Source organism: Oryctolagus cuniculus, chromosome 9 (genome assembly GCF_964237555.1).
Source record: "Oryctolagus cuniculus chromosome 9, mOryCun1.1, whole genome shotgun sequence".
Classification (NCBI taxonomy): Eukaryota; Metazoa; Chordata; class Mammalia; order Lagomorpha; family Leporidae; genus Oryctolagus; species Oryctolagus cuniculus.
This window is the reverse complement of record NC_091440.1, coordinates 62,505,743-62,522,026: the sequence shown is the minus strand read 5'-3', so window position 1 is coordinate 62,522,026 and position 16,284 is coordinate 62,505,743. Positions and strand designations below refer to the sequence as shown.

General features: G+C 48.2%; 1 protein-coding gene and 1 pseudogene across 14 annotated transcripts in view; one reads left to right on the top strand and one right to left on the bottom strand.

The window, feature by feature from the left end:
* Window positions 1-16,284, top strand: part of ENOX1 (ecto-NOX disulfide-thiol exchanger 1) — a 603,118-nt gene that overhangs the window by 448,723 nt on the left and 138,111 nt on the right. For all 14 annotated transcript variants that reach the window (XM_051850654.2, XM_051850652.2, XM_070048766.1 and 11 more), the window contains 3 exons: window positions 9,485-9,658; window positions 10,875-11,081; window positions 15,227-15,460. In XM_051850654.2, coding sequence (XP_051706614.1) covers window positions 9,485-9,658; window positions 10,875-11,081; window positions 15,227-15,460 — 615 coding nt within the window. The remainder of the gene's footprint in view (window positions 1-9,484; window positions 9,659-10,874; window positions 11,082-15,226; window positions 15,461-16,284) is intronic.
* LOC138843727 (large ribosomal subunit protein eL8 pseudogene) lies at window positions 3,418-9,187 on the bottom strand (annotated as a pseudogene).

Here is a 16,284-nt window from a genome sequence, read left to right as displayed (position 1 = left end):
GGCTTTAATCTCTGGGAGTGGTTTTTGGTTTTTGGCATCCCTTATCCCAGGCTGGCTTAGCTGCCCCCTTCTCTGTGTTTCCATAACACCCCTTAGTTAAATATCTCACAGCAGGGGCCGGCGCCAGCTCACTTGGTTAATCCTCCGCCTGCAGCGCTGGCATCCCATATGGGTGCCAGGTTCTAGTCCTGATTGCTCCTCTTCCAGTCCAGCTCTCTGCTGTGGCCCGGGAAGGCAGTGGAGGATGGCCCAGGTGCTTGGGCCCCTGCACCTGCATGGGAGACCAGGAGGAAGCACCTGGCTCCTGGCTTCGGATTGGCGCAATGTGCCGGCCATAGCGGCCATTTGGGGGGTGAATCAACGGAAGGAAGACCTTTCTCTCTGTCTCTCTCTCTCTCACTGTCTAACTCTGCCTGTCAAATAAAAATAAATGAATAAATAAATAAATATCTCACAGCAGCCATCAGATGGTATTGTCATCTTGCTTCTGTCACTGGACTGTCATGCCCAGGAAGGAAGGGCTCATATCTTGCTACGTCATTGCATGCAGAGTTCCTGGCTGAACATCCAACACCGAGTAGGCACTCAGAAGTTTGGCAGATGAAACACTTTGTTGTCGTCACTGTGACCCTCTATGTATATTCAGTGGTGCTAACATTATGTAAGTTTACATAAATATTCATCACACATGTAACTGTACTCATTAATGTTGCATGTGATTGCCACCCTTTATTGAGTACTTACCATATGCCGGACATTATGCTGAGCACTGTTAGGTTTTTAAAGTCCCATTTCTTCCACACGAGAACATTAAGAGGTAAACATTATTCCTGTGTTTTTCAGATGTTAGAGGAGTAAATTCCTGAGGTCACACAGCCAGGGCAGGGCACAGCCAGGGCAGGGCACAGCCAGGGCACACACGGTGTCTGGCGTGTTTGACTACTGCCTTGGGCTGTGCACACTTTGACGTGGCTTTCACCCAGATGATCTTCTGGAATACTACTATGTTGTGGCAGGTGTAGGTCATGTTCACGTTCACCTGCTGAAGACACTGAAGCCCAGAAAAGGTTCAGGCACCAGTGGGGGGCCAACCTTGCGCATCTCGCTAAGCGACACCGCCTGCAATTCCAGCATCCCATGTAGGTGCCCATTCATGTCCTGGCTGCTCCTTCTCCAACCCAGCTCCCTGCTAATGACAAAGCAGGGAAAGCAGGAAGGCTGGCCCTATGTGCTTGGCCCCTTTTCACCCATGTGGGAGACCCAGAGGAAGCGCCTGGCTTCAGCCTGGCTCAGCTCTGACCATTGCAGCCATTTGGAGGGTGGACCAGTAGATGGAAGATCTCTGTTATGCTCCTTCTCTCTCTATAATGCTGCCTTTCAAGTAAACTAATTAAAAATATAATTTACATATTTGAATATAATTTACTTATTAGGAAGAGTTACAGAGAGAGAGAGAGGGAAAAACAGAGAAAGAGATCTTCCATCCCCTGGTTCACTCTCCAGATGACCCCAACAGCCAACTCTGGTCCAAGCTGAAACCACCCATTATACTCTGATGTTTAGATTTCAAGACCCCCTTTTAAAACTGTTTTTTTTTTCTGCTGTTGTCAAGATTTTTTATAAAGAATACTTGGGGGTTGGGTTTTGGCACTGTGGTGTAGATGGTAAAGCTGCCACCTGCAACACTAGCATCCCATATGAGCACCAGTTCATGTCTCAGCTGCTCTGCTTCCAATCCAGCTCCTGCTAATGACCTAGGAAAAGTAGCAGAAAATGACCCAACTGTTTGGGCTCCTGCCACCGACATGGGAGACCCAATGAAGCTCCTGGCTCTTAGTTTCAGCCTGGACCAGAGTTGGCTGTTGGGGTCATTTGGAGGGTGAACCAGGGGATGGAAGATCTCTTTCTCTGTCTCTCCCTCTCTCTCTCTAACTCTTTCAAATAAGTAAATTATATTCAAATAAGTAAATTACATGTGTGTGTGTTTGTAGTATTTGCAAAAAGCAGACGATGCAATGAAAAAAGCAATCATTACTAGTTAGCAAATTTAACGACACTATAGAAGAGCAGAGTTTGTCGGTTGCTATTGGAGACTACTCTCGGAGAGTCTCTCCGTCCTAAACCTCCAGGAAACAGAGGGTGCCTCGTGTGTGTTCCGTGGCTTCTTGGTAAGATCGTATTTTCATCAGTGACTCGGCTGGAGAAAGGAGAGGAGCCTCTGGTGTGCGGTGGAGCCCCTACAGCCTATCTCTGGCCGCACGTGCTGAGCATCTCCCTGGAACTTGAGAGCCCATTAGGCCTCAGGCAGCAAGAAGAGGGCAGCTCCCATCCCAGCATCCTGCCTTCTGGGACTCAACCTCCAGGTGGTCTTTGTGCTGGGCAGGCGGCAAGAACTGGAGTAGGGAAGCAGGGTCGGCCCCTTCCCCAAGCCCAGCCTTCGCTCCTGGTTTCTGGATCCCGTCTTGCTTCTCCAGCCTGAGTACTGGGTGAGGTAACCTAATAGGGAGCCTCATGCCACTCAGCCTGTGACTCCGCGTGATGTCATTGCCAAACCCCATTCCCCTGGACCAAGACGCACCCTGGAGCAGGCTGATGGGGACCCTGTGACCCGTGGACCGAGTCCCACGCTGCAGCCGCCCTGCCTGGGCTCATGACTCCTGCTCACCATCTCTGTGTTCTGTTACTTTGAGGGGATACCCGTGGCCTTGCTCTACCTTGGAAGCTACCGTTTAGCCTGGTTACTGCTTGTCTTCACTTGTTATCCTCTTAGAACACCGTGTCCTGCCTTCTGGGTGAGATTTGTGCCTGGCCCTGGCGACTTAATCCCAGCCCTGGCAGCAGCCCGCCCAGCCTCCTTGCCCACACCTAAGCAAGTCTTGACCGGCAGGAGACGCCTGCAACCTTCCTGTTGGCTGGAATTTGGTTCTCACCACCCCCCCCCCCAATTTGAGACTCCTTCCGGAGGCACCCACAGGAAAGGAGCATGCTACCACCAGGGGGCTTGGGCTTGGGGAAATGCAGATGGCCTGGTGTCTCTGGGCCACAGAACAACCCTCTGACCTTCAGCAGTTTGCTGCTGTTTTTATTCTCTGCTCCAATCCTGTGATGGCCCCAAGAGGCGAGTTCCTGGCAAACCCAGGAAATGCTGAATAAACCAATGAATGCATTCGTTGATTAATGAATTAGTTCAACCGCCACTTGTCTAAAATCCAAAACATGCTCTGAAAAGAGAGAAAAAAAAAAAAAAGGGCCATGAATCAAAGTTCCCATATACGGAGCCCGGATTTCCCGTCTGGGCTTGGAGCCGGTAGGACAGGGAGGAGCGAGTTCAGGCCATGGTCTGCAGTGAACAACCCCACCTCTTTAAGGGCAGTGGCTCAGGGAAAGCACTTCTGCTGCCTTACTTGGATCCTCCCCACTGCAGTTGGATCACTCCTCCTCTTCTCACTGAGCAGAATGAGAACTGATTCTCTCCACAGCTCAAGGGACAGGTTTTTCACACAAGTCAAAGAACCGGCTCTTAGGGCTTGCAGTATCTCCTCAGCCTTCTCTTATTGGGCATATGTCTTTCTTGAGTTTTTTTTTTTTTTTTAAGTCTGTATATTTGCTTTAATGACTCAGTGCATGATATACAATTACGCTGTTTGAGAAAACAATTTTCATCTGTTCATATATTATTAAAAAAGTAATGAGTTCTTATTTTTTTCAGAAAGTTCTGGGGTCAGTGTTGTGGTGCAGTGGCTTAAGCCGCTACTTGTGACTTCTGCATCCCATATCAGAGCACTGGTGAGAGTCCTGGCTGCTCCACTTCCGATCTGCCTCCCTGCTAATGCCCCTGGGAAGGCGGCAGATGATGGCCCAAGTGCTTGGACCCCTGCCACCGACATGGGAGCCAGGATGGAGTTCCTGGCTCCTGGATTTGGTCTGGCCCAGCCTTGGCTGTTGTGGCCATTTGGGGAGTGAACTAGTGAATAGATCTATGATCTCTGTCCGTCTCTCCCTCTCTCTGTAATGCTGCCTTTCAAATAAATAAATAAATCTTAAAGAAAGAGAAAAGGAAAAAATATTTTCATGCTTCCCTACTTCCTCCTGTGAAATACTGGATCTCAGCTCCTTTGAGGTCTAGCGTTAATTGAAGTGTTAATTCCTTCCTAAGCTGCTCGCACTGTGCAGATTGCAATAAGTCTCTCCATACCACTGTCTCAGAGAAAGCAAAGTGCACACTGTAGAGTAAGACGTTTTGCTGGGGAGTCAGTAGTGCCTTTGGTCCCCACTTCTGACGAGATATATATTCATGTGGCCTTCAGAAAGAAGGAAGGAATCTGTTACAATTAAAAGAGAATGTAGGCACTAGACTGCTCATCTCCTTTGTAAGAAAACATCTGCTTATTATAATTCACAGGGCTCTCATCCCATGGTTTGCAGTCCTGAGTGGTTTCAGCTTTAAGTCATCCTGTGTTGGCAAACAGCAGTGAGGGCCAGGCCAGGGAAGAAACAGGCGAGGCCGATGCACAGAATGAGATACAACGGGAGCACAGGCATGCTAATATTCCCACAGTGAATGTTTCTGTTTCTGATATATTCACCTGGAAGCCCTTATGTTCTGCCGGTGATCCTGAGGCTGAAAGTCACTCCAGGGGGCCGACGCTGTAGCACAATGGGTTGACACCCTGGCCTGGGGTGCCGGCATCCCATATGGGCGCTGGTTCAAGACCTGGCTGCTCCACTTCCAACCCAGCTCTCTGCTGTGGCCTGGGAAAGCAGTAGAAGATGGCCCAAGTCCTTGGGCCCCTGTACCCACGTGGGAGACTTGGGGGAAGCTCCTGGCTCCTGGCTTCCGTTCAGTGCAGCTCCAGCCATTGTGGCCAATTGAGGAGTGAACCAGCAGATGGAAGATATCTCTCTCTCTCTCTCTCTCTCTCTCTCTCTCTCTGCCTCTCCTCTCACTGTGTAACTGACTTTCAAATAAATAAATAAATCTTAAAAAAATAAAGAAAGTCACTGCATTCTGATGTCTTCACAGTTGGCATCTGGATCAGCAGGACAAAGCGTAGATTGTTTCTATCTTGAGGATGAAGTAGATTTTTAGAAATAGTGACGTGTGTCAGGTGAATAAGCAGGTTGGGCATCCTAGACAGAAATTTTTGAAATAGTCATATTTATACACAACTCTAAATCTGGAGCCAGAGACCTGGGTCCTGATTCTGGCTCTGCCATTTATTTGCTTTGTGATATTAGAAAGTTTATTTAACTGCCTTAAACCTCAGTTTCTTTGCATATGAAATGGGAATAATGCCTGTCTGATTTTCGTGAAGATTTGATGACCAACCAGAGCTTGAATCTTGTCCTGTCACTGCTAAACTTTGATGTCTTTTGGGTATCATTTTGTTTTGAGCGGGATCAGCACAGAATCTTTGGGTCTTGGAACGTTACTGCGAGAAGGAATAATTGAGTCACACAACCCAGTGTTGCAGATGAAGAAACTGGGAACCATAATTATATAGCAGGTGCCTAGAATATCCAGAAGGAAAACTTGTATTTGACATTTACATTTACAGTTTAAAAAAAAAAAAAAAACAGAACTTCATTTTACGGAAGTCACAGTGGTACACTTTCAAATTCTATGGAGCTTCTAGTAAATGGGACACAGTTCCTCTTGGGTGTACAGATCAGCTTCACACATTTAATGCTGCTGAACGCAGAAGGGGAGCAGAAATGTCCAAGGTAGCTGGAGCCATGCGACAGAGTTTTCCCCAGAAAGGAAAGCTGTGGGTTGCACTTGGGTGGCCTCTGGGGGTTCTTAGCCAGCAGAGAGTATAGTTGTCCTGTCCCCTGCCTCCGGGCTCACCTTGCTACACAGGTGAGCAAAGAGTGAGGCTGTGCAGGGGGGCAAAGGCATAGGCTGCACTTGAGAACCTGGAGAAGAGGGGACAGGAAATAAGAGTGGGAATGGTTTAAGACCAGGAAAGAGAGAGAAAAGAAAAAAAGGAGAATAAGAGACAAGAAGGAAGTTTCCTTCTTGGAGATAGTGAAGGGTCACCAGGACCTCTTCTCGTGGCATCTTTCTGTCTGCAAACATTATCACACCACCACCAAGAGGAGTGTTTTCTACAAACAGAAAAACCACCAGGGGAAGGCTCTGCTTGTGGCTACTCTTGAAAACTCAATACAGAGGGCCAGCATGTGGCGTAGTGGGAAAGCCACTGCCTGTGACACTGGCATCCCAAATGGGTGCCAGTTGATGTCTCAGCTGCTCCACTTCTGACCCAGCTCCATGCTAATGCCCTGGAAAAACAGCAGGAGGTGGCCCAAGTTCCTTGGGCCCCTACACACATGGGAGACCCAAAAGAAGCTCCTGGCTCCTGGCTTTGGCTTAATCCGGTGCTGGCCATTGGTGTCATTTGGGGAGTGAATGTGCAGATGGAAGATCTGTCTCTGTGTCTCTCCATCTCTCTCTCTCTCTCTGTAACTCTGACTAAATAAATCTTTAAGGAAAAAAGAAAGAAATTCAGTTGTAACTCTGACTAAACAGATCTTTAAAAAAAAGGAAAAAAGAAATTCAGTACAGTATTCAATAAGGTTGTACCCTTAGAAAATCTTAATTATTAAAAATTTTAATTGACAGATTAAAAGTACACATATTTGTTATATACAACAAAATTTTTTGGAATATATATACTAAGTGGAATGACTAAATCTAGCTAATAAACAAATGTGTTGTTTTCAGTTAACATTCTTTGTGGTGAGGACATTTACCTAATCTTTTTGTGTTTTTCCAGAATGTTGTATCTGGGCCAGACATTTAATGTAGCAGTTAAGACATCACTTGGGACAGCAGCATCCCATGTCAGAGTGCCAGGGTTCAAGTCCCATCTTGGCTTCCAACCCAGCTTCCTGCTAATGTGCACCCTGAGGGGCAGCAGGTGCTGACTCAAGTACTCGGATTCCTGCCATCCTTGTAGGAGACCTGGATTGAGGTCATGGCTCCTGCCTTCAACCTGGCCCAACCCTGGCCATTGCAGGCATTTGGGAGGTGAACCAGCAGACAGAAAATTCAGTCTGTCTGTCTGCCTCTCTCTCTCTCTGACTTTCAGATAAATAAAAACAAAAGAGTATAATATCATCATTAATTACAGTCAATTTTTTGTACAATGGATCTAGTGAACTTATTCCTCCTGTCTGATTATAATTGTGTATCTTTTGACCAACATTTCCCCAGCACTCCCTCCCCTTAAACTCTGCAGCCCTGGCATGCACCATTCTACTCTCTAAAGATCAACTTTTTAGAGTCCGCATAGGAGTGAGATCACGCAGTGTTTGTCTCTCTGTGCCTGGCTTATGTCACCCAACATAATGGCTTCCAAGTTCATCCATAGTGTCCAAATATGACCGAATTTCCTTCTTTTTCATGGAGGTGTTGTATTTTATTGTCTACATATACCACATTTTCTTCAGCCATTTATCTGTTGCTAAATACTTAGGTTGGTGATTTCCTATCCTGGCTATTGTAATGGTAGTGAACAAGAGAATGCCTGTATCTTTTTTTCTTTTCCTGAGGAGGATCTATTATGTCGGAGGAACTCTAGTGCTTGTGTATCCCAGCTTCGCGGCGAGTTCTTTAGCCTTGGCCCTTTCCAGCTTGGCAGTGGGAGCCACAGAGCTGGGAGCCAGGACGTTGCTTCCCCAGTGGCAGCGGGTCTCACCCCATCTGTCATTGTTGTTGGTCCTGATGGCCTCCACCAGCTTAGCCCGAGCCCCTTTGTTCTCCGAGTTCACCTGCATGAAGGCAACAAGGGTTCAGGTCTTCCTGTGGACCAGGCACACCAGCCCGGCCTTTCCCTTGATGGTACAGTGAGCGAGGGACCCCCCCCCCCCCATCTTCCGACACAGAGCGGGCGAGAGGGCAACCAACTCAGTGGGATCCGCATCGTGTGCAGTCACCACCAGCTGAGCCTTCTTATTCTCCACCAAGGTAGTGACAGTGCTGACACCCGCCCGGAGGACACGTGGGCTCTGGGTCCACTTTGACAGCAGCTTTCTTCTCAGCATGGGCCAGTGGCCTCTGCTTCCTCTCTCGCTTTGTCCCTGGTCTATACTTGTGGGCCAGCTTCAGCAGCTGGGTAGTCATCTGGCAGTGCATTGCCTGGGTGAACTGATTAATGGCAGGAGGCACCTGCAGGCACTGCAGCCAGATATAAATAGTGGGGCCATTTGACAAAACGGGTGAGGCCCCTCTTGGGCTGGATGTCCGGTCCAGCGGGAAAGTTCTCAGGCCTCTTCTCAAAGAGGATTTATCACCTCATCGGCCTCCTGCTTCTTCGTGACAGCAGGGCCCACGGCTGCCTTCTTTCCCTGGGCCTTCAAGCCTTTCAGTATCTTGGGCGGCTGGAGAAGAGAGAAAGGAAAGGGAATACGGCCGTATCTTTTTTATTTCATTGTGTTTGCGATATACCTAATAGTGAGATTGCTGGATCATATGGTAGTTCTGTTATTAATTTTTCAGAAACCCTTCATATTGCTTTTGCACAGTGGCTGCTGCACTAATTTATATTTCTACCAACAGTCTAGAAGGGTTGCCTCTACTCCACATCTTCACCAACACTTTTTATCTTTTTGGTACTAGAGGTCTTTTTTAAAGAAATAATAAATAAAGTCTTATATATTACCTTTGAAATTACTTGCTTCATTATAATATTTTAAAAAAACAGTATTTCTGCTGGAAAACCAATGCTTTCTACCCTCTTCCCAGTGCTGAATTTTTTAAATAAAAGGCATAAAAATTTCAGGAGGGTAGGCTAATTATTTGTTGATTGAATTATGGGAAGGAAATGTAATTATCCAAAAGAATTAAGAAATGTATATAGCTAATTTTATGCCTGCACATATCTAAGCCATAGTAATTATAATCGCTCTTTGTTTTTTGTTTTTTTTTTCATCCCCTGGGGGAAGTAGGTTAGGTAGGACCTGAATGCATGATTATAAAGTGTGCACATATAAATTAAACTTTGGCAAATGTAGGTCACTTGGGTAAGAAGACTCTTTTGATAAAACCAGGTTGACAATTAGATTCACAGGGCACTTCAATGTTAAATGCTGTTCTTCCCACATTCTGGGTCATAAGGCAGTGTAAACAACACACAAAGTGAAGAAGCAGAAGACTGCATTCACGGTAATAGGGAAGCTTCATGGTGCATGGTTTTACACTTTAATACATTGTGTTCTGTTCTGCCATGTTAATATTTTAAGTAATATAATTTCCTTTTCGTGTAGGTTTAGGTCCGTCCCTCCCTCCCTCCCTCTCTGTCTCTCTCTCTCTCTCTCTCTCCCCTTCTGAATTAATTTTCTGTAATGCTCTACCTTATGCCAGGAGCAATTCCTGAAAAACAGGAAATATCAAGTCAAGTAATTTTTTGCAGCAACAACAACAACAAAAAAACGGATTTAAGGTTCCCCAGCCAAAAATGTTAACTTGTGTGCTTTGCAGACTCAATCTGTGTCCCAGGCTTTGATCCAAGCCTCAACATGATGACTGGAATCACCCCCATCAACCCAATGATACCAGGACTGGGGCTGGTACCACCTCCTCCACCAACAGAGGTGGCTGTTGTCAAAGAAATCATCCATTGCAAGAGTTGTACTCTATTCCCTCAAAATCCAAGTAAGTATAACTCTCCTGAGAAAGGCTGGCTCAGAATTTTAGCTTCTTTTCTTTTTAAAAACAATTTTAAATAGTGTTGCATTCATTTTCAGATGTGGCTCACCCTTAGCTGTACAGAGTGAGGGTCCCTCTCTGTATAGCCCATCTCTGTTCTCTAGCTGAGAACACAGGTATGGGGACCTGTGCATATGTCTCCCTAGGAGCTGAATAATCCACACCAGGAAGCCAGCGCTTGGGATTTGGGGATACACAGCCAACGTTGAGAATATATTTACCAATAATGATGGCCAGCATTTGCTCGAGAATATAGTGTGAAATATATAAGCCATTCCACCCATCTTCACAAATGTAGGACACAAATTCTGAAATGTGTTTTTACTGGATAGAAAATTGAATTAATTTGGCAGTTGGCAATTTGGAGGCTGGGGCAACCTGCATCTCAGAGTTTCTGGACCAAATTGCCTTTGCTTGAAGGACACATATATTTGATGAAGTCCATGGGACAGAACTTTTTTTTTTTAATTTTTAGTCTCAGATAACTCAGTGTATGGGCTTACGTAGCTAGGAGGCTTTTTTTTTTATTGCTATTAATCAAGGGTCGCCTCTTTCAAGTGGACTTTTCAGGAGATTGCTTTAGTAATCTACATATAAACCAGGTGAAATGTTGTGACAATGTACAGTTTTATCTTTTTATGCAGCCACCCCCAAATTTAATAGTGCGTGCATTTAAATGTGAATAACGACAAAGTGTTTTTTCAGGCACAGTGTTTTCCCAGCCAAGTAAGTATTGTGCTTCTTCCCTGGGTTGCGCCTCCGCCTCCTGTGTTCTGCCTTGCAGCTCCTTTATCTGGCACCAAGACAAAGCCAAGAACGAGCTGAGGTTTTTCATCAGGTTGTCATTTCATCACGTTTTGTACTTGGTGGAAGTTTTCTCTCCTCCCCATCCCCCACCATTTCCTGGGCTTCTGTGTTAGGAAAGGGGCAATGAAATTGTGCGCCCATTTGCTCTCGTCTTTGTTCACAGACAAGCATAGGCGTGGAAATGCCCACAACTAGAGGTTGGGAGGAGAGGGAAGTCAAACGGAAAAGCCAGCCAGCCTGGGATATGAGGGAAGTTGGGGCAGCTGCCCCTGCGAGCGCGACTTTCGCCAGGTGAACCAAGGAAGGAGAGGCAACGCATGCCGCACAAAACCATCTGTTCTGTTGTGATTGCCAGATCTGCCCCCTCCGTCCACGAGGGAACGGCCTCCCGGCTGCAAGACGGTGTTTGTGGGAGGATTACCCGAAAACGCGACGGAGGAAATCATCCAGGAAGTCTTCGAGCAGTGCGGTGACATCACAGCGATTCGGAAGAGCAAGAAGAACTTCTGTCACATCCGCTTCGCAGAGGAATTCATGGTGGACAAAGCCATTTACCTCTCTGGTACTTTGCATTTCATCAGGGGTTTCTCTGGCATCTCCTTACTTGTGATGTTACTATGAATATGAGCTCATTCCCTTTTTGCCTTAGGGCACAATAAGGTCCTCCTAGTTTGGGGCTGAAAAGGGAGGGCTTTTGCCTTTTGCCTTGGCTGCCAATTCTGTGAGACTCTGCGAATGCACATACCTCTCCACGGGAGTGGTTTCCCACCATCCAGTCTTCAGGAATTCCATTGAGTTTCTAATTAATGCTCTCAGGCGCTTATTAGATGAAAAGCAATATTATGAGCGAGCGGAACGCTGAGTTGTTATTTCTACTGGATGTAATCCCTCTGGGGGAGCAAAGTACTGGCTCAGAAGCCTTTCCAGTTTTCAGAAGTGGATTCACTGTCTGGGCGGCCGGGTACACAGAGCAAGATCAGCTCCTTGCAGGAGAGCCTTTAGTTCCTGGGCCCTGGGATAGGGGTCCAGTGTGGCACTGCCCATTTGTGGCTCACTAAGCCTGCCCCAGGAGCCTTGTTCCTGGGTGCCAGTTTTTGTAGGAGAGCTTTCCAGCCATTGAAATTAGGCCTGATGTTGCCTTCCATTCTGTGGGCGTTGGAACAAGCCAATGGAGTCCCTCGACAAGGCCTTTGCCAGATCAAAGTATTAGGAGGCTGGTGCCAATTGCTCTGCGGCTCTGGAAAGACGTATTTTTAGATTCTAGCCCCTGCCTTTCCCTCACATGCTCCAGCTACAGTCCTCGGTCTGTCACTCTCTGCATTCCACCTCCCTACTCCTGAGGCTAACAAGGGAAGGTGGGAAAAAACTACTCAGAAACAAAAATCTGAACTTTATTGCCAGGCTTCACTTCATTTCTACGGTCAGCTCTTTGCCATGACATTCTGGGAAACCCTGAGGTTATTCTAAAACCACAGAGGCTTCCCTACACTAGAAAGCCATATGGAGAGCTTTTTTTTTTTTTCTTTTTTAAGATTTATTTAGTGGACAGGCAGAAATGCAGAGAAAGAGAAGGAGAGAGACAGACACAGAGAGAGAGATTCCAGCTACTGATTTACTCCCCAGAGGGCTACAATGGGCGGAGCTGGGCCAGGCCAAAGCCAGGAACCAGGAGCTTCTTCCAGGTCTCCCACATGGGTGGCAGGGGCCCAAGGACGTGGGCCATCTTCTACTGCTTTCCCAAGTGCATTAAGCAGAGAGCTGGATAGGAAGTGGAGCAGCTGGGACTCAAACTGATGCCCCTGTGGGATACTAGAATTGCAGGTGGCAGCTTAACCTTCTACGCCATAGCACCGGCCCCAGTATGGAGAACTTTAAGAGCCTTATTCCAATAAAGCTGCATGTTATCATCCTAAAACTAGGCTCTGGGGCTGCTCGAGGCTGGACAGACAGTATACCAGAGACAAGAGTTGATGCTGCAAGTCAAGATATTTGTTGGAGTAGCTGTCTAGAGGAAGGCGGACTCTGTAACACTCTCCCTTCAGTGGCAAGCTAGCAAGACCGACTTGTAAAGAAGCAAGGGTAGTGAGGGGTGGGAATTGGACATGAAAGAGAGTGGGTCACAGATGAGTCACAAGGCTAGTGGTTAGTTTTTATTCAGATGTGACAAAGGCAGGGAAGAGGCATTTGTTAAATGTACAGTGTCAGCAGGGTGGGAGAGAGGGAGATCTGGAAGCATTCCAGACCGGAGAGCGAAGACAGAGCATGGAATAAAGACATTTTACGACATACAAACAGCTGCTAGGCAAGTGGGATTTAGTACTGTTTAGTTCTGTTGAGTACATGGCGCTAGGTTCCACCTGCCTCGGCCTATATGACCTGCCTCCCAGCCTCCATCTTCCCATCTGCAAAATGGAAAGAGTCCCAGTACTCCCTGGACTGTTAGGAGGAGTAAATCCAGCAATGGGTATTAAGTGCTTGGCAGGGCACCTGCAATACGGAAACCATTCGGTGAAAGGTTGGTTTCTAACACAATGAACCTGAGGAAGGAGGACTGATTCTTGTTTCCTTGGACACTTCCCTGGGTCCTGGACTCTAGTTATGGCTCAAGAAATAAAGCCATCCCACCCGATTAAAACAGAGGGTGAGAGTGGATCGGAGGTCCTTTTCCACACTAACACACCTAGGCTGACAATGTCTAGCCCCATTCAGAGACCTCATTAGACCTTGGCAACGATGAACAAATTTAGACATACAGAAAGCATCCCTTTACTGAATGCCTTGATCCTGTGCTTGTCCTTTCTCTCAGCAAGGCCCTGATGGCTCCCCTGGAGCAGGAGGAGGTGACAGCAAAGTTCTCACCTCCAACCTCCCTGCCTGGGAGGGAGTCTCCCAGCCCTTCCTTGGTCACCCGCTAGAGACTGCAGCAGCAGCCCTGGGATATGGGAAAGGCAGGTTGATTGGAAGGCCAGGAAGGAAGGAAGGCACCCCTCCTGCCTGGCGGCTCTTGCCAGCCCAGGCCCAGCTGGAAGGCCTGTCTAATTTTAGGACGGCATTCACATTCACATTCGAAGGCAGAGCTAATTTTAGTCTCAGCCTCATCAGGGTCTCTTTGAAGGCCTTAATGATGATGTTTTGGTGAAAGAGAGGGTGCTTCTGGAATGAGAACTCTCTGAAAAGTGACTCTCAAAATGACAGCAGGGCTTGGCCCAGGGGGACAGCTGGCCAGTCCTGCCTGCTGTTATGTGTGCATCAGCACGGCTCGCACCCAAGGCACGTTTTGCAAGAACATTCATCCTGCTCATCTGTGATCTCTGATCCCATGGTCGCCTTTTGATGGGTTTTGTTATATCTTCCCTGGGTTTAGATAACACTGTGGAAACCTAGGCAGGAGGAGGGCTCAGTGGCATCCTAGGAATCAGATGTGAGATGTGTTATCTCCTTTGTAGCTTTTCAAAGGTCTGAAGTGCCCTACCAGGGAGAAGACAGGCCTCCACAGAGCTTTTCAGCCAGGTTTTAACCCAAAGTACTAAGCTAATCCATCGAAATCTGCCATGAGATCTTGAACATCAGCCCTGCGCAGCCTAGCATTTTACAGCTGTAGCTCATTTGCAGAGTCCTAGACAGCAAAAGTGCTTATTTTGTTCTGTCCTCTGGCAGCCTTTGGCAGTCAGGTTCCTGCTGGGACCTAAATTTGTGTTCTGAGAATCCAACTACCCCAAACTGAAGAGCAACCTCAAAGTCAGTTCTTCTTCATTTGAAGTTAGGCCGGCTGGCTGGTTTCAGTTCTGTGTGTGTTGATGCCTCAGATCATGTTTCTGCTCCTAATCTTTATACGTTGGGCAGCTCACAGCAAATCCCCCAAAGATTTCCAGGCTTTTTTTTGGGGGGGGGGGTAGCCCTGGGCTCTTACATGCGGCTCGTGTGGCCTTCAAAGATTGCGTGGACAATTTGTGTGGTGCTGCATTCCCGATGGGGTGCTGCAGGTCTGCAAGGAAGCCAGTGGTGAGGCCTCCCAATTGAAGGTGAAATATTCTCTTGTGTGCCCCAGCAGATAAGTGGAAATAAACCAGCATTGCAAAACTGCCCTGCTAATTGTGGCTTTCACAGCTGTGGAGAGAGAGAGAGGGAGAGGGAGAGAGGGAGAGAGAGGGAGAATTGAGCGGCAGGCATTTTCTGGGAGATCGGAGCAGTACCCTGCGAGCAAGCTGGTCTGGAATTTGCATTGTAGAGCTTTTTAAACATTATAGATGATCTTTACTTAACTCATACGTCTTTCTAAATGGAATGTAAGAGTGGTTAGGTACTTGAGTCACAGTGAATGGAAAATAAAAACCAAAGCCATCAAGAAGGTGGAGAGGAAAAAAAGGGGTGGGGGAGGGGGAGACCTGCCAGATGCGCTTCTGAGCTTCCTAGAAGGCAGAGGGAAGAAGGAGTGGGGTAAGTCTCCTAGTTCTTGAGATCATTCTGTGGTGACAGTGGTGTGGGACATGGTGAGCACCCCTCTGAATTCCCCGAGGTTGGTTCACCCTCCCATGGCAAACAGGCGTAACCTCACATCTTGGAATCGCCCGGGAGAATGATAAACTGCTTTCCACCTGTGGCGAACATGGCCTCCATCAGGGAGACCAGGGAGCACCATTAAGGGCTGGGCCAGGAAGGGCAGCCCGTATGCCGCTGTGCTGTGACCAGACTTGCCGTCGGTTGCAGGTTACCGGATGCGGTTAGGTTCTAGCACGGACAAGAAGGACTCGGGCCGCCTGCACGTGGACTTCGCGCAGGCCAGGGACGACTTCTACGAGTGGGAGTGCAAGCAGCGGATGCGCGCGCGCGAGGAGCGGCACCGGCGCAAGCTGGAGGAGGACCGCCTGCGGCCGCCCTCGCCCCCAGCCATCATGCACTACTCAGAGCACGAGGCCGCGCTGCTGGCCGAGAAGCTGAAAGGTAGGACGCCCCTGCCTGGCCTTCCCCGCCCCTGGTGAGCCAGCGTCTGCCGCGGAGAAAAGTGCGGGGCTCCCCTGGCGCCTGTCTGTCCTCCCTACACTCACCGACTTCACAACAGTGGGGGCCAGGTAGAGGTGGCAGGCACCTGGGCCACAGCATCCTGGTTGGGACAGAGCCCTGCCGGTCTCCAGCGCTTGCCACCTGTGCGCCTCGTGGATGCATGTGCACTGTCACTCAGCCCAACTCCCTGAATGCCGGGCAGAGGGGTGGGCAGCACTAAGCCCAAAGGCAGGCAGGCTGCTGTCTACTGAGCCACTGCTGGATACAGCCACCAGGGGACCCAGAGGTTCCTAGTGCTCTCAGAGCCTCGGTCCATCAGACTGGAGCCTTCCTGGTGCACATCAGATATGAGCTCCGGGCCATGGAGGATGGCAGAGAGATGCAGACTTGAGTCCCAGTCTTCAGAGACGCAGTTGCAGTGACACTGGTAACACCTACAGTGTGGCTAATTGGAGAAGGAGCTGGTGTTGCGTTCCCTCTGATGTTGGCGCTCTGGGAGATGATGCCAGGTAGAGGCTAAAATGCCTGTCCCAGGGGTGATGACTGGGAAAAGGCTGGGTTAGGATGGTCTGTGTGTGTGCATATGTGTGTGTGTATGTGTGTGTGAATTGAGTTCTGTAATAGACAAAATTGTGTGGACTGAGCAACATCTGGGTATCTCATAAGCAAATGATGCCCAGACCCTCCTTGGATCATGGTGTGCTGTCTGGATATACTGAGAATGCAGGTCACACTGGCTAGGCACACAGAGGCGTCTGTAAGTA